The 25,714-nt window shown below is 42.7% G+C and overlaps 1 protein-coding gene and 1 non-coding gene across 2 annotated transcripts; both read right to left on the bottom strand.

The window, feature by feature from the left end:
- Positions 1-271: 271 nt before the first annotated feature.
- CTSO (cathepsin O) lies at positions 272-24,950 on the bottom strand. Its single transcript, XM_070474657.1, has 9 exons — positions 24,700-24,950; positions 23,191-23,509; positions 16,455-16,563; positions 15,769-15,908; positions 12,960-13,127; positions 10,981-11,102; positions 5,843-6,006; positions 4,965-5,057; positions 272-2,150 (listed from the first exon to the last, which is right to left on the bottom strand). The coding sequence occupies exons 1-9, from the start codon at positions 24,948-24,950 to the stop codon at positions 2,116-2,118; spliced, it is 1,401 nt and encodes a 466-aa protein (XP_070330758.1). The 3' UTR covers positions 272-2,115.
- Positions 2,531-2,637, bottom strand: LOC139037876 (U6 spliceosomal RNA). Its single transcript, XR_011490830.1, has one exon. It is a non-coding gene; the product is annotated as a U6 spliceosomal RNA (small nuclear RNA).
- Positions 24,951-25,714: the final 764 nt, after the last annotated feature.

Genomic DNA, 25,714 nt, shown 5'->3' with positions numbered 1-25,714 from the left:
CTAGGGATTGAACCCATGTCTTTATGTCTCCTCCATTGACAGGAGGGTTCTTCACCACTAGCACCATCTGGGAAGCTGAACATATCTGCAGAGAAAATTAAAAAATCAATATACGAGTTCAGAACTGAGGAAACTCCTGTGTGAATATAAAACACATTAACACTGTGTTCACAAAATGTAAGCCAGACACAAGGACAGATTCTTCTTAACTCAGAGTCAAATATAGGTTGTTTCATTATTAATTTTATAAAAATCCACAAGAGCTGAAAAGTATGCATCATTCTGTAATTAAAAATATCATTTGTAAAAGAGTATCAGAAAATCATTTACATTGTACAAGAATTAGTACATCATCACAAACTAGGACAATCAAGACATATTCCTTTCTGGTACAGTTGGATATTTAGAATATTAATCAAATATCAATTTTCATTCTGAAGCATTTCTAAACCTGAGTCAACACATATTCATTTGAAACTGCTTCTGGCTGGTGTAAGGAAAAGAAATAGTGTCCTGTTGTGGATTTTCTTTTTCTAATAAGGAGATTAATAAAGGCCAACCATGAGAGAAAAAAATGGGATGTCTCAATTGTTTTCAGTGGTTGTTGCTACCTTTACAATTTTGCTTCTATTGAGATTGGAAAATGACCATGAATCTTAGAGAGGAAATGCTTAAATATGCAGTATTTGATGCAGCTGTGTTAACTCCCAAGATACGATTGTACTTATATTCAATCAGAAGAGCAGCTTTCATGCTCTGAGGTTCTTACACAGCCACACTGACTTAGCAAGAGAGGAGATGACCTTAAGAACCAGGGATGAGCTGAAAGTTCAAAGGATGCACAGAAAAGTAGCTAGGATGGGAGTCTGCGAAAAACAAGCAGAAAACTGGAAAAACAGGGGCTGGGGAGCTCACATTTTGGCTAATACAGCCTCAGGTTACTGAGACTGAACTTTGAAAGGAGTGGTGCCTCCACACGAGAGGAGCAGACAGGTGAGGTCCTGACATGGACAAAGCCTTAGAGACTACTGGAGTCAAATAAATGGCTATCAAATAGAAACGGAAGGTAAAAAATGAGACTTTAGCCAAGGAAGCCAGACCATGAGGAAGATTTAAAGTTTTGCAGTTGAGAGTAAGAGAAAAGGTGAGAAAATATAGGAAGGCCCACTGCTCCTCAATCCAGGGAGAACCAAGGAGGAAATAAAATGTGCTGGAGGGACGTCCCTGGTGGTCCTGTGGTTGAAGCTTGGTGTTTCCAAAGCAGGAGGTGCAGGCTTGATCCCTGGTCCAGGAGCTAAGGTTCCTTATGCCATGAGGCCAAAAAAACCCAAACATAAAACAGAAACAATATTGTAACAAACTCAATGAAGACTTTAAAAATGGTCCACATTAAAAAAAATTGCATTGAAATCCTACTGACAGTGAGAATTCTCAAATAACATTGTCTCTCATGCAAGGCTAATTGAGGTTTTCCCATTACATGGCTGTCATGTGGGTTACTTAGTTTCAATCATTTGTCTTAAAAAGTGATTGTCTTTTTGGCTCGTTCTACATGACCTCTGCACAGGTCAAGGGGTGAGCACCATTTTTGGGGGGAAAAGCAATTGGCATTTCACAACTCTTATGAAATTCCCTCTGGGAGGCTGGGAACACCTCTACGACAGGCACAAACAGTTCTAGGTTGGCTGTTCTTGTGTGTAGGGGCAGCTGAGGCTGGTGACTGAATCCCATAAAAGAAAAGGACTGCTTATCCTTTCTTTAATCCTGTTGGAAATATGTCATTAAAAACAAGCAAAGGACAAACAGAAGCAACAATCAAACAAAACCAGATATTAGCTGCTTCAGAACGAAGAGACCTAAAACACTTCCTGATCTGACCTTCCTCCCAGGAGGAAACTGTTCCCAGTCTTCCTCCCAGGCCGTGGTGCTGGTCTTCCTGCAGAGGCGGGCAGTCCACCTCTCTCTAAATTTTCATGGCTTCGTTTCAACATGACCAGGTCCTAGAACCTGTCTTTGTGGGAAGTTGCAAAAGCATAATGATGAAACGCCAAGAATGAAGTGTCAGCTCTAATCACGAACCTTCAATTTCGTATTCGACTCAATGTGGCAAACACGTTACACAAATACAGCCGAAACAGAATCTGCAATACCTAAGAAAAAAAGGAAATCATTGGTAGTACTCTATTTATTCTTTACATGCTGTTTTTTTTCACTAATGTGAATGAGTTTCTTATGCACCACTATGATTTAACCCTTCATCACTAATTTTTTAAATTTAAATTTATTTTTAATTGAAGGATAATTGCTTTACAATATTGTCTTGGTTTCTGCCATACATCAACATGAATCAGCCATAGGTCTACATATGTTTCTTCCCTCTTGAAACTTCCTCCCACCTCCAACCACTTCCCACTGCTCTAGGTTTTTACAGAGCCCCAGTCTGAGTTCCCCGAGTGATACAGCAAATTCCCATTGACTATCTATTTTACATGTGGTAGTGTATATGTTTCCATGCTACTCTCTCCATTCGAAAGATATGCAATGCTCCACTAATTCACATGTCATTCTTGCACAGGGGCCATCCTAATCTTCTCTGTACTGTTCCAATTTTAGTAAATGTGCTGCTGAACTGAGCACTACATCTCTTTTAAATATTAAAACAGTTTTGATTTGGGTTCAGAAAGTTAATATCTACTAAGAAAATAGCTTACTGGTTCTAGCTACCTGTCCATATAAACATGGCAACATCAAAAGCAGATATCAGCAGAGATGCTTAATGTTTTTATTTCAAGACATTATTAAAAAAAACTCAAAACTTATTAACTGAACAGATGAATGTATCTGAAATATGGAATGCACTCGTATATATTTTAGAGACAATACAATAATTTATAGGATTATTTTAAATATAACTTAAAATCTTTAAATTCTAAGACTGGAACTTCAACAAAATTTCAGTCACAAGTGTGTGATGCTTCCTTAGCATGAAAGAGCAGGGATCACAATGCCATGGCAGAAGCGATGAAACATCCTATTTGAAGACTGGATTTGTCTGTGATTAGCTGTGTCTTTAAAATTTCTTGGGGCCACAGAATTGCCACCTGCCTTCGGTGGTTGTTCATGAGAGTAATGTGATCATATCAGGGATTTAACTTTCAGGAAATACTTTTGGAAAGGATGTGGGCTCCTATATAATGACTATCCAGGCAGAGTGTGCAGACTTAATGGGGGAACAGAAAGAAATGATCCCAACCACCCTTTGTAGCTGGGGGCTGGGAGAGGTGGGGGCAGGGAACAGAGTCATGATCGAGGTGAAGATGAACCAGTGTCTGAATCATGTTCCTGCAACTCTCCTTCTAGAGCTTTAGCAGCAGCTGCCCCTCAGCCCAGATGCAGGCACCACCCTCCACAGTCAGAGATAAACTGGAGGTAGCAAGGGGTCAGGAACCACATCAGCCTTCTACCTGCAAAGCCCCTCAGGGATGCTGAAAGGAGAGGCGTGGCTGGGGTCTGGTGCTCTGGCTGCAACGCTCTAGTTGCCATTTAGTGGAACAATGGAGCTGCTGTTGCTAGACTGAATCAGAATATGAGCTCTCAGGGACTTCCCCGGTGGCCCAGTGGTTAAGAATACGCCCTTGCAATGCAGAGGGTGTGGGTTCAACCCCTGTTGGGGAGCCAAGATCCCATATGCTGTGGAGCAACTGAGCCTGCATGTTGCAACTACCATGCCAGCCTGATCTGGAGCCCGCGCTCTGCAACTCGAGAAGCCACCACGTGCCACAGCGAGAGAAAGCGCGCAGGCTGAATAGAAGACCCGGCACAGCCAAAGTAACACATATACACATATATGTATTTACATACATATATATTTACATATACATATAAAAGAAGAAGCAAAAAAATATATATGCTCCCAAAATCTTCCATAACTTTTTTTTTAACTCAGAATTTATTGTAAGAGCTTCAGTAAACTGTTCCTCAGCTAAAAAATCTATTTGGTCCTATTCAAGGGGATTGGCTTAAATTAGCATATTTGTTTCATTGCTCTAATTTCTCTGTGCAAATTTTGCACTTTCAAATAGAGAACTGTGCTCCAGCTATGGGCAATAGACCACTGTTTCATATTTTATCCACTTCAGTAGCAATGCCAAATTAACTATAAAGACATCTAAAAATGACTATTATTTTATTATAAATATCACAACCTGGGGCATTCCACAGCTTTTAAAAAGTTGTATATTTGTTAGAACTAATGAGAAATAAACTAAATGCTCTCATACACAATATAGTTTGGATCAACTCAATTCAGAAAACTTGCTGATTTTCCAGATCAAAAGTTTTAGAATAGGGTTTGAATATAGATTTTAAGGATACATTTGAAATACTTAAATAGCTATTTTAAGTTGTTGTTCTTTAACAAAAATGTTATTATTCAACAAAAGAGTGTGTCTGGTATTTTCTTAAGCCTCTCAATTCCAGGGAACAGAATTTTTTGCTAGAATTTTGTAGATGGCAAGAGGTATATTAAATCTGAAACAACACAAATGCTCAGATTTTCACTCAGTTTGATACAAAGAAAAAGTGATTCTTGATGATCCTAAGGTAGGCATTATAATACATAAAATAATGGACAGTCATATAGTTATAAAAAGCAAATTTGGAATTGGAGACATTTTTTGGAGCAGTTCAGCTTAAGTGGGTTTTTGGAAGTAGTTAACTTTGGTAAATTATTGCTATATCTTGTAATGTTCTGCTCATTACATTGGTTTTTTATTACAGTCCTTCTTAAAAACATGATTATGTGCAGTAGTGTCTTTTTTTAAAAAACACTATTTTATTTTTATCATTAGTTGAAGGATGACCATTGTTACTGTAACAGTGGTTTGAGAACCCTGAATGCATATTATGGGCAGTCTCTTTCTTGACATTGAGCCTGGAATTTTCAATATCAGTTCAAGACTCACCGCAAATATTTCCTCCCATTTTCACACGGACATAGCCATCGATGCCCCATGAAGTTCCCCAAGAGTTCCGTACAATCCAGTATGGTATACTTCCTACAAAATATAATTTAGACCCTGGAGAACATAGCTGTGGTGAAAGAATGTTCACTTAAAGCTCAGGTGGCACAGTGGTAAAAAAGCTGCTTGACAATGCAGGAGATGTAGGAGACGTGGGTTCGATCCCTGAATCAGGAAGATCCCCTGGAGGAGGAAATGGCAACCCACTCCAGTATTCTTGCCTGTGAAATCTCATGGACAGAGGAGCCTGGTGGGCTACAGTTCATGGGGTCTCAAAGAGTCAGACATGACTGAACATTTCCTGAAAAGTAGAGTGGTTTTAAGAAAACAAATAAACAAAAAAAAAAAACTAACAAAATGCTAACAAACTAGCCAGTAAACTGAACTGTACCAGTGTCACACTGCAATCAATGGAAAAGGGGTTTGAATTCATTTTGCTTGTTATATTTACTGTATAAAATGAAAACACACATATATATATACATGTCCAAGCAATTTGAAAAAAGGAAAGGAAAAGAACTGTTAGATAAGTATGATGAAATAATAAGCACTTCTCTTTCCCCAGCAATTATCCTAAACATTGCAGATGGAGAATGTCCAATATTTAGATCAAGAATTTAGTGTAATTTTAACACGGCATCTACCAAAAATTGACCAGGGGATCTGCAGGGTGTGTATACCTGGAAGTTTATGGCAAAGTTGTAAAGTTCATGAGAACTTAGATGTAAGAGGACCAAGGTTCAGCATTTTAAAGGATGGAATCACATGTCAAGCTGGGGTTCAAGTTGCAAAGCAATCAGTCACGTCTCATCAGCACTCACCTGTTTTATCAAAGCCTGTTACAAGGACGGCATGATTTGATTCTCCACTGGAGCAGTGATGCTGTATAATGCCTCCCAGGTAATCTTGCCAGCTCATGGCATCTACCACCACTATCAGAGGTCCCAAGGCAAGAAGTGCTTTTGCCATTTTGTCTTCTTGGCCACTATCAAAAGAAAAAAAAATTGGTTAAGAAGTTTAATTTCCAAGGTAAAAATGTTTTACAAAAGTCATGTATTTAATCTGTATATGGCAAGGAGTAGGTTTGGTGGCAATTATCAAGTTCTAAACAAAGGAGGCTGTAAGAAGTCTGGAAGACTGGCAGTCCAGGAGCACTATGGGCTCCAGGATACCAGGATCTGGGTTCTTCTTCTATGAGGCTTCCATTCCCAAGATCACTTCATGATCCAAGAAGGCTGCTAGAGTGCCAGCCATTTCACTCATATTTCAGACAGTAAGAAGTAGAAATGGGAGGTGCTATGTCCCTGTTGAGATCTCAGAAGTGATCACACATTCTGCACACATCTGCATGGGTCTCATTGGCTAGATGTCAGTCCTACGGCCAAGGTTAGTTTTAAGGAAGATGGGAAATTAAACTTTATAGCTGGTTGACAAAGTACCATGCTAAAATATAGTGATTCTCTTAATAAGGAGAGTGGAAAGCCTGGATGTGGTGAATCTCATCATCTCTGCCACACCAAGTAAAAATCAAGAGAACAGACAGCCTAGGTTAGTGAACATCAAATAAAGAAAACTATAGAAAAGAGCTACCCAAAAATGTGGGGGGCGGGGAGTGTAGTTATAGGGCAGGAGGGATCTTAAGATGCCAGGAGAACTAGGGCTGAACTGGGAAGACAGCAGGGCATGCAGTTCTGCCTTCCCACCTGGACCTGAATTGATAAAGTCTGATGTTACATAACATGTAGCCTTCATCAATCTTAAAAGTACATAATTAAACCATTAATTGTATTTTTAAAGGTCAGCTTTGTGGGTGTAGGACACTGAAGCCAAGTTACTGATATTTCAGCCCATTAAGATAGCATTTGATAGTTTATTGCTGTAGCAAAGTATGGTGGATTAGTGGCTAGAAAAAGTAGATAAGCCCTCATCCTGCCAGCTGTAGACCAGTTTCTATCAAGGGAATATTGTGTCCACAAATGAGGGAAAAACATGAGTGCCTACCAATGGGGTTTGCTGAAATAGAAACCACAAGTTCATTCTAAACAATCACTCACATTATCTGTTAAAGAGACAATGTTTTTGGAGATTTACAAGCAGGCATTTCTAATTTTTGCTGCTGTAAAAACAACATTAAAGAGAGTCAAAATTATAAAATTCTGGAGGAGAACATGCTAGGGTATGGGCTTTGAGGTTCCACAGAGTTGGTTCAAATTCCAGTTTCATGCCACAGCCACTGTACCCACCTTCAGAATCAACATAAAGATACAATTATAGGCATAGACTTCATAGCCTGCTTGACCCATAAATTATACCCCAGGTTTATAATAAACATTGTGTCCTTCCCTCGTTTCTAAGTTATCTAATAAACAAATTTTCTTCAGCACAGGTTTTAGTGTATAATGTCTATTTTATTTAAGTTTGCGGAATGTTTTGTAGCACAACAGTGACAAACATGATACTCTCCATATTAACCAGAAGACAACTGTCTCCACATTTTAAAGATAACAAAAGCTATCCAGTAAATTATTCCAGTAAAATCAAAGATCATTTTACAGAGATGGTGTGAGGGAAGGAGAAGGATGAAAGAGAGACATTTGAGGGAATTGCAGAAGGCGGTGAACGCTATGGGGTCATGGAAACAGTTTAGTTATGATCTCTGCTTGAGGGAGGACCAGGAAAGATTTCACAGTTGCTGGAAAACAGGAAATAGGAGGGTACCTGTGGTCTAGACCAGCAGGAAAAGGCTCCAGGGAAAAGTTCCATTTAGCCCCAGAACTGTTGTCACTCATCTTTCAGAAAGGTGTGGGCCAGACACAAGTTACAATATATTCCAAAAAGTATCTTTATTTCCATTTTAGCCCAATATGGAACTACTATCATATTCCATGAGCTTACCATCACTTTCACAGATCAGTAAGAGACAAATCCTGCAGTCTTTAAGAATTCTCCTAAATGTTACCGTCGTAAAGATTTGGAGATTAGGGCGAGTCTTACCTGTTACAGACCCTTGATGAGCACATGGGTTTACACTTCATCTTCACTACGGCATCCTAGTTTTTCCATCCTTAGTTATATGTGATAGGTTCTTTCTCTTTTTATTTGTTTAAATAGTCATGTTCCTATTCTAGTTTGGCTTCTGAAATGTTTTTCCTGAGGTCTGTTTCTGATGAGCAAAAATGCAGGATGCAGCCTGTGTATGAATGATCATTCTGCTTTTAAGGCTAGATTATGCTTTTAGGATTCAGAAGGGTTTTAAATGCAAATATATCTTTTCAGAGCTAGAAGACAATTTTGTGAACTTTTTGGCTGATAGCTATGATCTGGGCTGGTGTCGTCTGGGCATACTAAAAAACTAAGAGAGCATGATGGTAAATATAGAGGTCAGGGGAAACTCCCGGGAGATGATGTATGCTAACACGGGTGGGGCGTCATTTCTGACATGCATAGTCTGCCCATCTCTGGAAGTCCTGGTGGGACTGAGAACCAGGTTACCCCCAGGACTAACTTGCTTCCTGAGGACACTTGGCTCTCTGGTTCTGCTTCACACCCTAGTCCTCCCAGCTTCCTGGGATTACTTTCTGTGTGTCTGTCTCACGAGGACCTGCTGTTCTGTTCCTGTCTTAGACTTTCCAACTTCATGCCTGGCAATTCCATTCTTTCAGTCTTTAAGGGAAAAATCCCAGAGTCCTGCCTGACATTCTCCTCTCTTATCCTCACAGATATCCCTCAATACGCCCTGTGGGGCTTTATTCTCCATCCCATCTAAGACATCTAAGACCATTCGTCCAACTCTGCCCCAAGATCAATTCCCTGACGACCTCTGTCATCTCATCACCTCCAGTCTAGTGCGTCTCTCCATGACATGACGCCACACGAGATGACAGGACAGTCACAGGGGCTTCCTCACTGATCTACAGCTATGCCAGACCAGTGTCTGCCACAGGGCCTTTGCACATACAATCCCTTCTGCCAGGAGCTGTGTTTCCCCAGGTAGCTGCAGAGTTAAGTCTTCACTAAATGTTACATTCTCCAGGAACCCCCTTCCTGGGCTTCCATCCTGAGATCGCAACTTCCTACCCCTGTTGTTTCCTCTTTACCTCATGGCTGTTTAGTTCTCTTTAGAGCTATTTCATCTAGCAGACCATTCATATTTTTATTTCTTTGGTTTACTGCTTGTCTCTATCACTAAAATATAGTCCAGAGGGCAGAGCTTTTGTCCGCTGTGTTCACTGCCAAATCCCCAGAACCTGAAACAGGGTTCAGTAAAATATCTGAATGAATGAATAAATCAAAGGAAGGTATTCTTGCAGAGAGAGTCTAATGTGGTTAGCTTGGCGCCATGTTCTCAGAGTTTAATATTCTGTGTGATGGGGGGGTGGGTTTTCACAGCGGCCTCTGCCTTCTGATCCAAGGACAGATGAATCTTGCAGTCACCTTCGCTTGGTCTCTCTAAAGTAGACCGATGCCCATTATTCTTTTATTTCTCCCTAACTTTCTCAATCTGCTCCTTGTGACAAGGGATGCCTTGAGTTCTCTCTGATCACACTGTCAACCTCGGGAGGATCCTGTGCACACACCCACCTTAGACTCTCCAGGATCTGGCAGCATAGGGGCTCACTTGCTCACTTAGAAAGTATGTGACCTTCACCCTCAAGGGAGGTGGGGACCACTGTGCCCAGGGACCCTGCCCGTTTATCACGATTCTGTGCATCCTGCCCTTGGGGACTGAGCTGGCAGGTGACAGCTGCTCCGGCAGCCAGGAGCCGAGGGGATGGTCAGCCCGTCCTCAGACACATGGATGGTGGTGTGGGTTCCACTTTGTTCTAGGATCCAGAGTCACTCATGATTTCTTTCAGATTCCATGGGGACATGCCATCTAGACCCAGAGATGCTTTTATATTCAGTAAGTAGTAGACCAGTCTGTCACCTTAGCCAAATTTAATTTTTTTACTTTCTCTGTTTCAAAGCTTCCTTCATATTTCTAAAAAATGGAGCAAGGAGTTGGATGGTTCTGTGTCTCATCCCTCAGCACCAATTTTGCACTAAACAAAATGGTCATAATGGTTCTTTAGCTGGCTTTGAGTGCCATGTGTTTTTAAAGCATTTTTAAATGATTGTTTCCCCTGAACCCACCCCAAGTCATCACGCCCTTCCCACTCCCACACAAGTCCCTTCCACACCCATCCCCACATCCCTCACGCCTGCAGGATGAGCTCGTCACCTGCCCCATTATATACTCTTGCCTCTAATAGGAAATGCCACTTGCCTCTAATAGGAAAACTTCATTTTACATCTTTCTGACAGTCGAGGACTTGAAAAATGTAAGGAACACAGAGGGGGTTCAAAAATGCTTCTTGGTAAGTAAGACTGCTTGCCATTAGCTTCAGACTCTACAGAAAGCAAGTTTTTACTATTATCATTAATTCAAGAGTAAGACTGAAATGCGCTAAGGGCAACTGTGATACTGAAACTTGGTAGGAGGTGCTAAGTATCAATTATACCTTCAAATGAATTTAAATGCGTTAATTTAATTGCATTATTTCTGTTGGTAGAGACATGGAAAAAAAGTATATCATATTTAAGAAACACTATCCATAGACCTCCATGGTGAATGTCAATTCCTCTCTCTAATAAAAGTGTTAGTCACTCAGTTGTGTCCGACTCTTTGTGACCCCTTGGACTGTGGCCCACCAAATTCCTCTGTCCATGGAATTCTCCAGGCAAGAATACTGGAGTGGGTGGCTATTCCCTTTTCCAGGGCATCTTCCCCATCCAGAGGTGGAACCCTGGTCTCCTGCATTGCCTGCGGACTCTTGACCATCTGAGCCACCAGGGAATCAAGTGTATTTTAAAACATTTAAAAGTATGAAGCAATGCTGCCAATCAACTTATTAATTCCAAGCAGTCAATAGGTAATAACTTAAGAAACATAGAGAAAACCATAGGAGGAGACATTTACCTGAAGTCATATGCAGAATAACCTTTGATTGAAGATCCAGAATGTGAGTCAGGAAAGTAACGGCAGAGGCCATTCTGGGCTTGAAATGGGTATTCTGAATCTCTCACCAGCTTGACTTGCAGCTGAAAGAAAAGCGTCATTCAACATAATCTATGTCACATGGTTGTGTCAAAGATCAAACAGAACTTACTACAAGGAGTCTAAGATTCAACTTGGTCACAGTTCATTATCTGGGTATTCTTTGAGTTATGAAAATCTTAAGTTAAAACTTTAAGTGTTTTTTATGGAAACTTCCCTGATGGCTCAGATGGTAAAGTGTCTACCCGCAATGCGGGAGACCTGGGTTCAATCCCTGGGTCAGGAAGATCCCTGGAGAAGGAAATGGTAACCCACTCCAGTACTCTTGCCTGGAAAATCCCATGGATGGAGGATTGGTAGGATACAGTCCATGGAGTTGCAAAGAGTCGGACACGACTGAGCGACTTCACTTCACTAGGTAATTAAACTCGATTTGTCTTTGTCTTTTGCTCCTGTTTTCTCTATATCTCCTGTTCCTAGAACCTCCACTGATTCAATAATAAAGTCTGGTCATCTTTCTCTTGAAGGTATAAGAGCATACATATCTTCCTTCCACAGCTCTGGCTCTAGGTTATCAAGTCTTTGAGGTCATGCATTATGCTCACAAGCATCCTTCCATCACTGTTCTCTGTGCCATTCATCTGGCGGTGACTCCAGACACAGCAAACGAAGAAGAGAGAGATGCTCAACTTTGGGAACTCTGTCTTGACAGCTTTTCACAGTACACAACAGCACCTTCCTCACTGGCTTCAACACCACTGCTGATGGACCAGGACAGTGTCAGAGGGTGTGCTGGGGGTGGGTGGGAGGTGGGGAGAGGGCCAGGGTGCTGCCCGTCTCAGCTGCTGACCTGGCAACAGGGTCTCACCTCCCAGGGCTCAGTTCTGCATCTACACAGAGGCACCCAACCAGCTGACCTCTGCTGCTGCTGCTGAGTTGTTCCAGTCGTGTCCGACTCTGTGCGTGCGACCCCATAGATGGCAGCCCACCAGGCTCCCCCGTCCCTGGGATTCTCCAGGCAAGAACACTGGAGTGGGTTGCCATTTCCTTCTAGTCCCCTTTTAACCTGGCATTCAGAAGTTCTATGGAAATGAATAATCATACACTGTCATCTTTATGGGTCATCTGCAGAAAAAGCATTTACTAAGTAATACTAGGGAATAAACATAAATATTTTTCTGAACACAGATGGCAGGTAAGATTTTTCACACTTTGGTTTCTCTCTTGATGGCTGACCTACACAGAAGCAATTCTTATTTTTTGGGGTGGAGGGCTTAAACAACTGACATTTATTTTCACACAGTTGTGGACACTGGAAGTTCAAGGTCAAGGTGCCAGCAGGGTCAGTGTCTGGTGAGAACTTTCTCTTTGAGGTGCAGATGGCCACCTTCTCACCTTGTCCTCATACGGGAGTCAGAGACCCTGCCCTATTCATCCTCTTCTTCTGTCAGAGTCCTATCAAATTAGGGCCCCAGGCTGATGATCTCATGTGTGCATGCTAAGTTGTTTCAGTCATGTCCAACTCCGCGATGCTATGGACCATGGCCTGCCAGGTTCCTCTGTCCATGGCATTCTTCAGGCAAGAATCCTGGGGAGGGTTGTCATTTCTTCCTCCAGGGGATCTTCCCAACCTATGTATCGAACCCACATCTCCCGTGTATCCTGCATTGCAGGACGATTCTTTACTGCTGAGTCATCAAGGAAGCCCCTTATGACCTCATTTAACCTCAATTACCTCCTAAAGATCCCACTTCTAAATATACATAGTCAGGTATCTGGGAAATCTTTGGATTAATTCAAGCTCTGGTTAGCTACATTTCCAAACTTGAAAATATTACTGAGTAAATGACAGACTGAATGCACAGTGAACAAGCAGCTTAAAAGACCACAGAGCCACTCACCTTATTGAGCCAGTACAAAGCGCTGAGTGGGGATCCTCCGTTGCAGCCGTAGTTGCTGTAAGAACAGTCTATCACCTGCTGAACACTCAGCGCCTCCAAGGGCTGTCCTCTTATCGCACACACAGACTCCACTGCACCTACCACGCTGAAGGCCCAGCATCCACCACACTGAGATAGAATGATGACAGAAGCAGAGACAGAATGACATTTGTTATCTAACAATGTGCCAATCATGTCTATCGACATCTCTGACAACACAAATGATCAACTCAAGTGAGCAGAATCTGGAGGCCTACAGAATATAAAGGCCAATCCTGCTGACTTTCAATTCAATTCTCTTATAAGCATCCAAATGTACTATTCATTAAAGGTAACTTGGGAGTATCACTATTGCCAGTTGACATTGCAAAATAAAAGTGAACTTTAGAGATTAGGAAAACACTTGGACTAATAATGTTCTTTTTAAAAAAACAAGTCAGCACAAACATAGGTGTCATGGGGGAGGGGGTGGGGGAGGGGTGAGAGGGCACGTGGGATTAACAGATGCAAACTATTACTTATAGGATGGATAAACAAGTTCCTACTGTATAGTACATGGACTATATTCAATATCCTGTGATAAACCGTCATGGAAAAAACATGAAAAAGCGTGTGTGTGCTTCTACCCTGACACTCTGCTCTGCCCTCCGACACCTCCCCTTCCAAGGGCAGAAGGCAGGGAAAAGGTGAGCAGAGTGCGTATTTGTTCTCATTAACAGATAAGCACAGGACCTGGATAAAAGACTTGTTAGCCCATCAGGATTACGAACACACAGGTAATGTCCCAAATATAGGAACCCACAGTAATCGTTCCTCATTTAAATACTCAGTAACAATCTTTCTGACTCTGGGTCTCTTAACTTGCTTTTATTGGATAAACTAGAACAAAGGAATGAAAGGGAATGGAATCAAGAATTTCACATAAGAAAGAATCGAAGGAAAGGCAGAGATGAGAGTGGGATTTGAAACTGGGTGGAACCACCTTAATCCTGGCACCAGCTGCTGCAGGAAAGAGAGGAAGGGTGGCTGGTGGTCCTCGTGGAGTGAAGTTCTGAGGGATCTCACGTGGCCTTATCTACATCTCTCGCTCCAGGGCATGTGGAGAGTACCGCATTCACTAAGGGAGGCTACCGCAGGCTCTGCACCCCTTGAGAAAGGTAAATGCAGGTTGTTTCAGGTCACCCACCTACTGCCGCCCCAAGAGGGTGGTGGCTGCTCCAAAACATCTTTCCTTTAGTACAAAGATTTCTAAATAAAAGTTCTACTTTAAGACACCGTAAGCAAACTGCATCACTCTTCATTAGAATCCAGTAATAAAGCACATGATATGGTGGTTATTTCAATGCACAACAACAAATACAGAATCTGAGAAACAGAAGGAGTTCATCTTAATGAGATGGTCACTGGGGAACTGTTGGATCCAAAATGCTGGCCTTACAAGAGGACGCTGGAGTGACCTGCTGAGGTTCCCACTGCAGACAAACTGAGCCCACATCCCTGTAGTTAGGGGTCAACTTTTCCTGGTAAGCTGACATCCCTGCGCCTGGCAGGGGTGCAGGGCACACGCGCTTGTCCTCTCGTGTCTGCCAGCAAGATGGCTCACTGTGGGCTATGAGTACCCCCACCTGCATCTGGGGTTCTGCTTTCCCTGATTCCAGATAATCTTAATAGGCACACCCAGGACTTCTGCAAGGTAAATGGCTGCATTTTTTAAATTGATCTTTTCATTGTGTATAGTTGATTTACATGTAGTATTAGCTTCTGCTGTATAGCAAAGTGAGTCTGTTACACACACACACACACACACACACACACACACGCTCTTTTTCATATTCTTTTCCATTCTGGTTTATCACAGGGCATTGAATACAGTTTCCCGTGTTGTACAGTAGGACTCAGTTGTTTATCCATTCTATATGTAATAGCTTGCATGTGCTAACCCCAAACTCTCAATACATCCCCTTATACCCCTCCTCCCTGGCAAGAGGAAGTCTGTTCTCTGTGTCCTGAGGCTGCTTCTGTTTCGTAGATAAGTTCATTTGTGTCATATTTTAGATTCCACATAAAAGTGATATCACATGGTGGTAAATGGTTGCACTTACTGCAGGGCTTACACATTTGTTTATCATTTAACACAGATAAAACTGTGCTGTTACTTTTACTACTTTCTGGTTCTTTTTTTTTTAATGTGTCATGAATTTTTAGTGCAGTCTTAACCTCACTTCTCCTACAATCCCTTTCATTTTCATTTTATGATTTTGCACAGTTGGTAATTTCCAGGCACGTCTATGTCATATCAAAGCAGATCTGACAGCTTTTTTAAGGACCACAGATAAAAGGTGTGTGATTCTGCAGGGGTGGGGCTGGGGGCAGGGTCTCTGAGGGAGCTCAAGGGATGGCCCCAAGGGTTCAGGGGGCACTGAGGGACCAGGCGCCTGATTTCAAGTTGTTTCCCTTTTGAGTTACTTAACTTGGTCATGTTCCCCTCTCTCAGCCTTCCACCCGCTGTTCTGCAGAGTCCTGGGAGTCTGAGTGGGGGCCGGGCAGGCAGAGAGGGACACCCCAGAGCTCATCCCCTGAGCGAAGCTGGGCCTAACAGCGCCTCCTCCCTCCAGGGGGGGTGGTCTCCTGTTCTCATTGTTTTGTGATAACCGAGGTGTGAATTCATCTACTGAAAGGATGGTTCCATTCCAAGTTTGATTGAACTTGACCCCAAAAGTGACTCCCATCCTAAAATGATTAAAAAGAAAAAAAAAAACCTAAGACATACCGTCTTCTGGTTTCTCACTTTGGTGATGACATGCTTATCCCTCCAGTCAAATCTTAATGGCAAAGACAGGTTGGAGATGGATGTGTACTCTTCTGCCGGAAATCGGGGAAACCTGGAAGGGCTGCTTCTTAGATAAATAGCTGAGGACACACACAAGATGAAAGGACAGCCAAATTTATATTACAGGGATTCCTTTCAGAGGGATGTTTCAACAGAAACAGTGGAGCTTCTGATAAAGTCTGCCTTTTATTCTTTTCCATAATTGGAATGGAGTAGACAAAAGCTATAAAAGATGAGAATTCTTCCAATAGGGCCAGGTTGTCACATGAAATGGTTTGACAGAAGCAGGTCAATAAAAAATGAGTATAATTGACATCTGTTTTATCATAACCAGGGGGGGTCTCGAACAGAAATAGCATAGAAAACTGGAGGAGGGATGAGGTGCTATTTCTCAGAGCCACAGGAAAATGTCTGCATTTATAGTATTTAGTTCTTAAGTGATTATTAGAAGAAAGTGGCCATGAACTTTTTTCTCCAACTGTCAGCATCAGGTACTTGCTTGACACTTTTAAGTATTTAATCAATGTTAACTATTACTCAGTTTACTAGATTCACAACTGAAGATTCTTAAAAATTAAGGAAACAAAATCAGGAAACTAATCAGCTAATAACCCCAGAGTCCATACCTTTAAACTCTTCAGGAAACAAATAAGAAAACTGGTTTATTCCATAGACGGCAGTGGAGTTTTCATGAGAAAATAAAGAATTCAAGTATCGCTGTCTACTAAGACTTTCCTAGAAGAAAAAAAAAATCAATTTCTATCACCTATGTTAACTTTCTGGAGCAATGTGCATATAACTGACTTAGAAATAGTTTCCAGATGCAAAAGTAAAAGCTTGATTTATTTCCTGTGGATCACAATGAAAGGTCACCTAAAATAATAGATTAGATTTATAAATGTTGTGTATTAAAAATACTATCTGACTTTAGGAATAATTTCTGAGGCTGGGAAAGGAATGTCTTATCCACTTATAATTCCTCTTTACCAAGAATTTTCAAAGCACTAACTGTGCTTATTTAATATAGTGAAAAAAAGAAAATAAATTGCAAATAAATACCAGACACTAGTAGGAATTGTAACCAGTAAGTAGTTATGTGATCTTTATCTTTGTCTTAGAACAATGAATGAAGCATGAAAAAAGGAATAAATAACTACTGGATAAATCAGTGTGGTTCTATCTGGGCTTTACAGAGATCTCTATTTCATTCGGGTAAAAGGCTTTGGGAAAGAGATTCAATCCTGGAAATGTCCCAGGAAAATGGCTTGGTTTGTCTGTCTGAAAATTAGATCCTTGTTTACAGATTCCTCCACTTGGAATTTTGTGGTAAGTATGTTAGGCTCATCTTTTACACAAACAAGCTTCCATTTGCTAGTATTAACCAACTGTGTGGAGTAAATACAGCTTCAAGAGACCACCATTCATTAAGTTTCTAACTTCAGCTACTCTAAACTTGCTTGTTCACTTATATGTTTATTGTGTGTCTGTCTCATAAACCTATAAGCAAAATGAGGGCCAGGCTGGTCTGTCTTATTCATTGCCGTTTCCTCCTCACTGAGCACACACCTGGCACATAAGAGATGCTTAATTAGCATTTTTTGTTGAATAACGCATAATTATATTTTATATACATCAAGCCCTTGATAGCTCTAAGCTACTTTTTTTACATATGTATATATAATTATTTTTCAGACTGTTTTCCATTATGGGTTATTACAAGATATTGAATATAGTTCCCTGTGCTATACAGTAGAACCTTTTTGGTTATCTATTTTATATATAGTAGTGTATATCATTAATTCAAAATTCCTAATTTATACCTGCCCCCAACCCGGGAACCAAAAATTTGGTTCCTATGTCTGTGAGTCTATTTCTAGCTTATATATAAGTTCATTTGTACCATTTTTTAGGTTTCACATATACGTGATATGGGTATTTGGCTTTCAATGTCCAACTTTCTTCACTTGGCATGATAATCTCTAGGGTCATTCCTGTTGCTGCAAACGGCATAAGCTGTTTATTTTTAAGCAAATTATTCCTGGGATTTATCATGATCGTATTTTTCCTTACTGAGCATATGTGGAAGGATTGCTAATCTATGAAATTATCAACAGCTATCAAGTTTCAGGCATTCAAAAGATAATCTTGATGAAGCAAGGCTTTGAATATAATTTGGGAAGAAGACGTATACATCTAAAAATAGAACTGGACCACAGAGTGAGTGTGTGACAAATATAAGCCAGTGACTGCAAACTGCTGAGCAGCTCAGAGGGTTCCTAGGTCTTAAAGGCATCCTGGACTTCACTGCGAGTTGGAGGGATGATGGAGGTCCTGAGGGTGCAGGACCTTTATGGATGCACAGGAAAGTACATGCAGCCACGAGGGTGGGCCTCATAGACAGACTGCAGCGAGGAGGCCCGGGTTCCCACAACCTGGCCCACGACCAAGCACTCAGGTGTCCTACTAGGGGAAGGGGCTCCCCTGAAGGTTGGTTTGTGATTAATGCATCCCGATGGCTTCCTGACCCTGCCCTCGCCTGCAAGGTGTCCAGGGCACACTCCCAGGCCCTTTCTCCCCCTTCTCTCAGCTTAGAGCTTTGCTCCAGTCACATGCTCTCCCTGAGGCCCCCTCCCCTGCACTTTCTCAGTCCTGACTCCTGTGATAAAGAAAAAAGAAGAAAGAGAAGACACATAAATCATCATTATTGGGAAGGAAAGAAGGACCACAAAGATGCTTCAGGCACTAGAAGAATCATATTTTGAGCACTTACTGCCAACAAGTTTGATAACCTATGGAAAATGGACAATCCCCAAGGAAGACCTACATCACCAAATCTGGATACAACAAAAATAGAGAATTTGAACAACTTTTTATCAACTAAAGTCATTAAATTCCTAACTGAAAATCATCCCACAAAGAAAACTCTAGGCCCAGATGGCTTCACTGGTGAATTCCATAAAATTAAAAAAGAAATGCCACTACCAATTGTACACACACATTCATGGGAACCCCTTGCAACTGGTTATATAAGGCCTGATTCCAAAACCAGACAGAAACACCTCATGGCAAGAGAAATATGCACCAATAGCCCTCATGACTGTAGATGTAAAATCCTTAAAAAAAAATCAGCAAATCAAATTCAAAACTTTATAAGACAATAGATCATGACCAAGTGAGGTCCATTAAAAGAGACTATGTTGGTTTAGTATCTGAATAATCAACATAATACACCCTACTCATGGAATAAAAACAGGAAAACCATATGATATTTTCAATAGATGCAGAAAAAGTACATGACATAGTTCATAATCCTTTCATGATAAGGACTCTCAGCAGTGAATGAAAGGAAACTTGATCAACCTGAAGGAAGGAATTGATGAAATGCCTACTTTGACCAGAGGCCAACTTCTAACAGAATCCATTTGTGTCTTGTACACCACTGAATCAATCAGAAAACCTAGACCATCTCATCATCAACTACAAATTGGCACTTGCCACAGATGCATGCCATCTTCCTCTAGAAGGATTAAATCATGCGCTGTTTCAGCTGCTGACCTTCAACACCCCCAAAAGAAGTTGTGTGCGAAGATCAGAAATGACGTGCCTGTGCTCAAGGAAAAGTTGGCAGGACAGCTCTTCAGACAGGTATTTTCAGGAGCCGATTTTATGAGCCCAATTCTTGCATCTCCTACATGATGACATCTGCTCCTCATGATTGCAGAAACCTTCTGCAAAAAATATGTGCTTGATTGCATGTACTCCCTTTCCACTAAAATTACACATATACTAAACTCCCCCGCTACCTCTTTGGAGCAGTTTCTCAGAGCTATCTAAGATGCAGTCTCCCATGCTATTGCTCTCATTTTGCCCCAAACAAAACTTAACTTGAAACTCTTATACTGTGCTTTTTTTTTTTTCAAAGTCAGCACATTATACATAGTAAATGTTAAAGTACTAGATAAATAGATGGACAGATGAACAAATGAATGAATAAATTTTGACCCAAGATTTCAAGTTTCTGGTATATTTTAATTTTGGCAGTATATGCATTAAGCTAGAACCATTAGAAATTACCACCTGAACAAGAGTCTCTTACATCATTTTCACCTCTTTATGTTTCAGTTAGATGAAAACTGTGGCTTAAAGAATTCTGGATAAAGTTTATTTGGAGGAAATAATTCAGATCTTCAGGGGCTGTTAATAGCAAATGGCTGTGGCTCATTCATTAGGATCATTCATCGTAAAATGATCTATTTATATGTAAACAAACATGCCTCCAAGTACGTATAATTTAATTTTTTAAAAACCGGCGCATGTATCATTAAGGTAAGCATTTTAAGAATGAAGCTTCTGAAATTTTAGGCAAAATCACATGTGCACTGGCATATAAACATTATTCTGAAGTGAGTACATACAACAGTCATTGGTTCCGTTATTGGGTTTGTAGCCCCAAAGTGGTCAGGAGACCAGCTGCTCTTGGTCAAATAGGGAGCAGGAATAAAGGTCAGTGCACAGCTGGGTTTCAGCATAAGGATCAGGCGTGTGAAACAAGAGCAGGGGCTTCCTGAGCACCAGAAGCTTCTAAGAAGTGAAAAGGTTGGGGGCGGGGTGGTGAGTGCTATCCCCTCCTTTCCCTGTCAGTTTTCCTGATAGGCATCCCATAATCATCCCAGGAGGAGCTTGGTCTTCACTCAGCAGTAACTGAATAACAGTCTGTGAGCAAAGATCACAGATGCCACCTAACTTCCACTCACGGAATATTCACAGTGAATTTAGGAAAACAGGTAAGGCAGGCACAAAACCTTTCACCGTGAACCTAAGACCATGAAAAAATTACTAATCAATCAGACCCTTTCTCCAAATGTGTCAACAGTTGCAGTTCCCTGAATACCTTTCCACTCTACATTTCAGAAGCCACTGTTCATCAATGCATTTGCAGACATGAGACCTCTTTAGTCTCCCTAAATAAGATATAAAGAGCCAAAAACTACAGCTCCTGGCCCTCCATATTTACTTTTCACCCTCAAACCTATAGGTTCTCCCTAGCACAACACAGAGAGCACTTTATAACTCTTTTAATTTTTAAACTTTTAAAATTTTAACTTGATTATGGAGCCAGGGAATTTCCTAGAATCTGTCCGTAATTTACCCTAGATAGGTAAACAGAGAATTTCAACTCAACTAACTCCTAATCTGACATAATTTTAAGGAGTAAAGCTTTCCAGAGTTATACTGAGCATCAGTCACAACACATGTTAGTCCCTCTTGTTAGGGTGGAGGGATGCTTCCTAATGCTCAAGCAAGGCCCTTTCTACCTGTTCATGTCCAGTCTGCTCCAGGTTCAAACAGCCATCTAGGTTCAAACACAGTTTCCAGCAAGTGTGGAAAGGAGTCACAACATCTCATGAAGTCAAGTCCCACCAGGGGCAATTGCTTTGGAAAATTTTCAGGCTCTCTGAAGATTTTTAAAATGTGCTGAAAATCTTCATCACTCTGCCCTCCTCCACTTAAAAGAGAAATTACGTCTTCCAACAAGCACTCTTGTACTTCTCTTGACAACAGCTAGCTGTATTTCCTAGCTGCCATTGTCTGGGTAGGGCCTCTAGTATGAGCATATAATATGAGCAAATGCACACAATTACAAATTATACAAATAACACATATTTAAGATATATTCATTACTCTGGCCTCCTTGTGATTCCAATCCTCAAATATATTTTTGAGGAGTACTGCAGTGCTTTTATTTCTTCAGTCAATGAACATACCACCAGGATAGGTGGGACTGATTATTTTCCCCCAAAGGGGTTTACTTCACCATCACATGTCACTAAGCTCAGGGCAGGAAGAGACACAGGACAGAAATTTTGTTCTCAAGCGATTATACCAGTGCTTCTGGTTTTGAAAGCTAGAGCAGTAAGTAGGAGATAAAAATAAATATCTTGGTTTGGGCAAAAATACAAATAGAATCAGGAGAGGCTGGCACTTCCCACACACTGGGGCTCCAGGGGACCAGCAGGAGGGGTAGAAAGGTGCACAGCTTCAGAATCTCTGGCAAACCTCAAGAAAACACTAGGATAAAGAATAAATACAACTCGAATAAGCAGCAGGATTACTGACTTCATACTTCCCAATTAGGAATGAACTTTCTTTGACAGCAAAATTAAACCATGATGATGACCTCTTACAATTTAAAACTATTAAATAGTATCCGACATATATTAATAGAACACAGTGAGGTACACTCTAAATCATTCTGTCTTGCAGCTTCCTTGGTTTGAGGAAAAACCTTATTGATACTCAGCTAACTGGTGTGCTCCTGAGTTTTAAAGCTGGGGTGCAATCTGAGATTATGAAGCCTTTCAAAATAATCTGAAAAGGAAATTAAACCCTACCCCCTTCTCTAAATCAGTCTCCACTAAGTCAGATGAACTTGTCCGGTGTGCGCTAGTCCAAGGAGCCTGGGTTCAGGAAAATCATAAATAGGCAGGATTCCCTGAGCTCTGAATGCTGGCTCCTGGACGATAAAATCCTGATTTGAGGAGGAGGTGATCAGTGTCCCCCCTCGGGAAAACGGCCAGGTTTCTGCCGCCTACTTCTGGTTCCAGTTCTTGAAATGCACAGTCTGGGGAGGCTGAGAGAACGCCTGGAGGCTGTGCTTTTCAATTAGGACCAGCTTGGACATAATCAGTAGGCAACCTGGGACGTATTGTATAAACCCTCAGGCACACATCCTTCCAGGAGGACCAATCTGTGGGTCAGCATGCCCTGGGAAACCCTAGGACGGAGTCCGGGTCTTGAACCCGGGCGCGTCGCCGGACTGAGTTTAGGCGACCCCCCCGGGGATGGCGCTCGAGTGCCCCCCACCCCTTCCCCGGGAAAGGACGGCGCAGGTATTTCCTGGGGGTGCTGGCGTGGTCCCTCCATCTCGCTCAGCCCGGGGACAGGCGGGGCGTGCAACCCCTCGCGGTGGAGCTCAGGTGCCCCCTCTCCCGGCCCGGGGACCAGACAGGGTAGGCGACCCCCGCGGGCGGCGCTCGCGTGGCCCCTCAGCCCCAGGACAGGACAGGGCTTGAGATACTTCCCCGCCCCGGGTGTGGCGCCCAGGTGCCCCAGCCCCACCTCCCGCCCCGGGAAAGGAGTGGGCTGGTAACCCGCCGGGACTGGCTCGAACGGCACCTCCGGCCAGCCCATCCTTCCCCCGGGCTGGAAAATACAGGCGACTCCAGGCTGTTGCGCTCCGGCGCCCCGCCCTCCGCCCCGAGACCGGAAGCGGCCGGCGACCCCGGGGGCGGGGCTCGCGCGGCCCCTCCGCCCAGCCCGGGACTGGCTGCGCGGGAAGGGATCCCCCGGCGTGCGCGGTACCCGGAAGGCGGCGAGCGGGTGGCGGCCGAGCGGCGGGGTCAGGGCGGCGCAGGGGGCCCAGCAGCAGAAGCAGCAGCAGCAGAGAAGCCAGAGGCGCCGCAGCTCCATCCCGCGCTTCCTCTTCGGTTCCGAACTCCTCCCCGCCGGCGGGTCCGGGGCGGGGCGCGGGGCTGAGACGGTGACGCCCCCTCGGTCTAGGCGGCTCTGAGCCCGGATGTCGGGTAGGCTGCAAACTGCAGGGTTCACGCTATTTTCAGTGCGAGCACCTGCCCAGGACCACCTGCCCTGGGGTAGTCTCACTTCTGCTAGAAAAGAGTTTCTTCACACGGAAGTGTGACAGTGTAGACAGCTGTGTGACCTGCACTTCCTGCATCAAGTGAAGTTTGATCTTTTTTCTTTTTCCTTTATCTCAGGTGGAAGGATGCAGGCAGCAGTGGAATCCAAAGGACCTTAATTCTGTTTCTCTTTGTGATGGGCCCTGACTTTTGGAGCCCAATTCCAAAATGCTTGTGAATTTACACAGACATTCCTTCAGCAGGAGTTTATAATTGTGTATCAAAACACACAGTTGTGAAAATAATACACCACGTTTTGATGATTTAGATCATAGCCAGTTCAAACTTTGGAAATCAGTTTCTGAAGGTGGCACTTCTAACGTTTGTGTTGAGATTTAAATCAAGTATTTCAAACGCTTTGTAAGATGCCCAGCGTGTTTTAAGCGCTTGGTTTATTAACTATTTTGTTTTTAAGGTAGCTTGCCTCCTCTTTGGAGAAGGAAATGGCAACCCACTCCAGTACTCTTGCCTGGACTATCCCAGGGACGGAGGAGCCTGGTGGGCTACAGTCCACGGGGCCGCAAAGAGTCGGACACGACTGAGCGACTTCACTTCCCCCTCTTATTATTACATTGCTTTCCCCCTGCTCAGCTTAGTTCATAGTAACCCATTCTTCATGTTTTCTTCTCTCTTTTATTATCTTTTCAAGTCATTTCACTTCATATCAACTTAGTCCTAGAGAATGGACCACAGACATAACAGAACTAATGTTCAAATCAGTTAACATCCCATTCTGGCAGCATTTCAGGTTAAGGATTTTCTGGTGAAGGTGGAAGGACCCCTTTAGGGATGAAAGTGGCTTTTTTGCTCTTTTTTTTTTGTTTGCCCATTTCTATGCCTTCGAACGTTAAAAACCTAATTGTAGGAATGAGATCCCTAGGCAGTGATACTAACTCCTGTCTTAGGCTCTCCTGAATGCACACCATGCCTAGCCTGACCTGTTGATTCTTCTAGATAAAAAGAGGTAAGAATGAAGAATTTAGCAGCTAAAGTGTGGCTCACTCTCTACCCAGAACAGCCCTCTGAGCAGTCCTGCTGGTGGTTCACACAGGCAAGATAATATCTGAAGAGTCAGCCAGCCTGCAGCGGTGGAGGACCACGCTGAACCCACCCTCCTGCTTCCCTGACTCATTGAGACTCTGTGCCCCCATCCGTTTTTCCCTTGAAAACGTACCGTGAATGCACAAAATCTTTGGAGTTCATCTCAGGACATGAATCCACCTTCTCCCCAGATTGCTGGCTTTTCTGATTAAAGCACCTATCCTTTCTGTTCACACTTGCCTCTTGGCTTTTGAGCCAGGAGCAGCTGCGACCTGAGTTCAGTAGTAACAAGGAGACCAGGCCACTTGTAACGTGCATTGTCATTGGTGTCCTGGATGGCTTTTGGAAGCGCACAGATTTGTTTCTCAAATTTAAAGCGCACATCGAATGCAAATTCTGATACAGGAGTTCTGGAGTGGCTCCCGATTCTGCTTTTCTAACCGTCTCCTGGGCCTGCTGCTGGTGGCATCAGGGTTCCCGTTCGGAACAGCAAGCAGTGTACCAAACTTGGTGCTGTTTCTCCGCTCCCCTAGCTCAGGAGGGACGCAGGGGAGAAGGCTGGAGTGTCTCCCCCAGGGAAAATTCATGTTCTTTCCTGGTCATTCTACCTCTGCTCATTTCCTTGAGCAGTGAATAGTACTGAAACAGAGAGGGTCCTGTGGTCCCTGTCCCTTATGTCCTCTGTCTGCCTTTGTTTGTGGAAAAACTTTGGCCAAAGAATAAGTTTAATCAGAGAAGTGGGAAAATGCAGACACAAAGGAAAACAGTCTGACAGGACAAAGCAATAATAATTCAGTCAGTAAGCAAAGTCAAGGACGTTTTGTTCCTGCTCAAGGGCTATAGATAATATTCTGAGCCATAGCCTGTGAGCTGTCTTATAGATATTGAAACCCCCACCAGGTAAGAGAAGTTCACTGTATGATGACCAGACTGTAGCCATGACGGTAGCTGCCACAGTTCTGAGAACTGGCCTGAAGAAATGGAAGCAAACAGACCCTGGAACTGAAGATTAACTGGACCTAAAACAAACAAGATGACACCGGTCAGACCTCCAGTGACCAACTTCAAGATCATGGTCAGAGCTGACTGTGCTGTTTCTGCATGTAGCCCCCTCCCTCCATCTATAAAATTTCTTGCCCCCTGACTGT

Source organism: Odocoileus virginianus, chromosome 12 (assembly GCF_023699985.2).
Source record: "Odocoileus virginianus isolate 20LAN1187 ecotype Illinois chromosome 12, Ovbor_1.2, whole genome shotgun sequence".
NCBI classification, from domain to species: domain Eukaryota; kingdom Metazoa; phylum Chordata; class Mammalia; order Artiodactyla; family Cervidae; genus Odocoileus; species Odocoileus virginianus.
The sequence above is the reverse complement of the archived record's forward strand: the minus strand, read 5'-3'. Positions and strand labels throughout refer to the sequence as shown.

Coding starts and splice junctions, on each gene's coding strand:
- CTSO (XM_070474657.1), bottom strand. CDS start 24,950: ATGTGCGCTTTAAATTTGAGAAACAAATCTGTGCGCTTCCAAAAGCCA. Junction 11,103..12,959: donor CTTTGTACTGGCTCAATAAG/GTGAGTGGCTCT, acceptor CTTTTCTTTCAG/CTGCAAGTCAAGCTGGTGAG. Junction 5,058..5,842: donor AACAGGCTTTGATAAAACAG/GTGAGTGCTGAT, acceptor TATATTTTGTAG/GAAGTATACCATACTGGATT.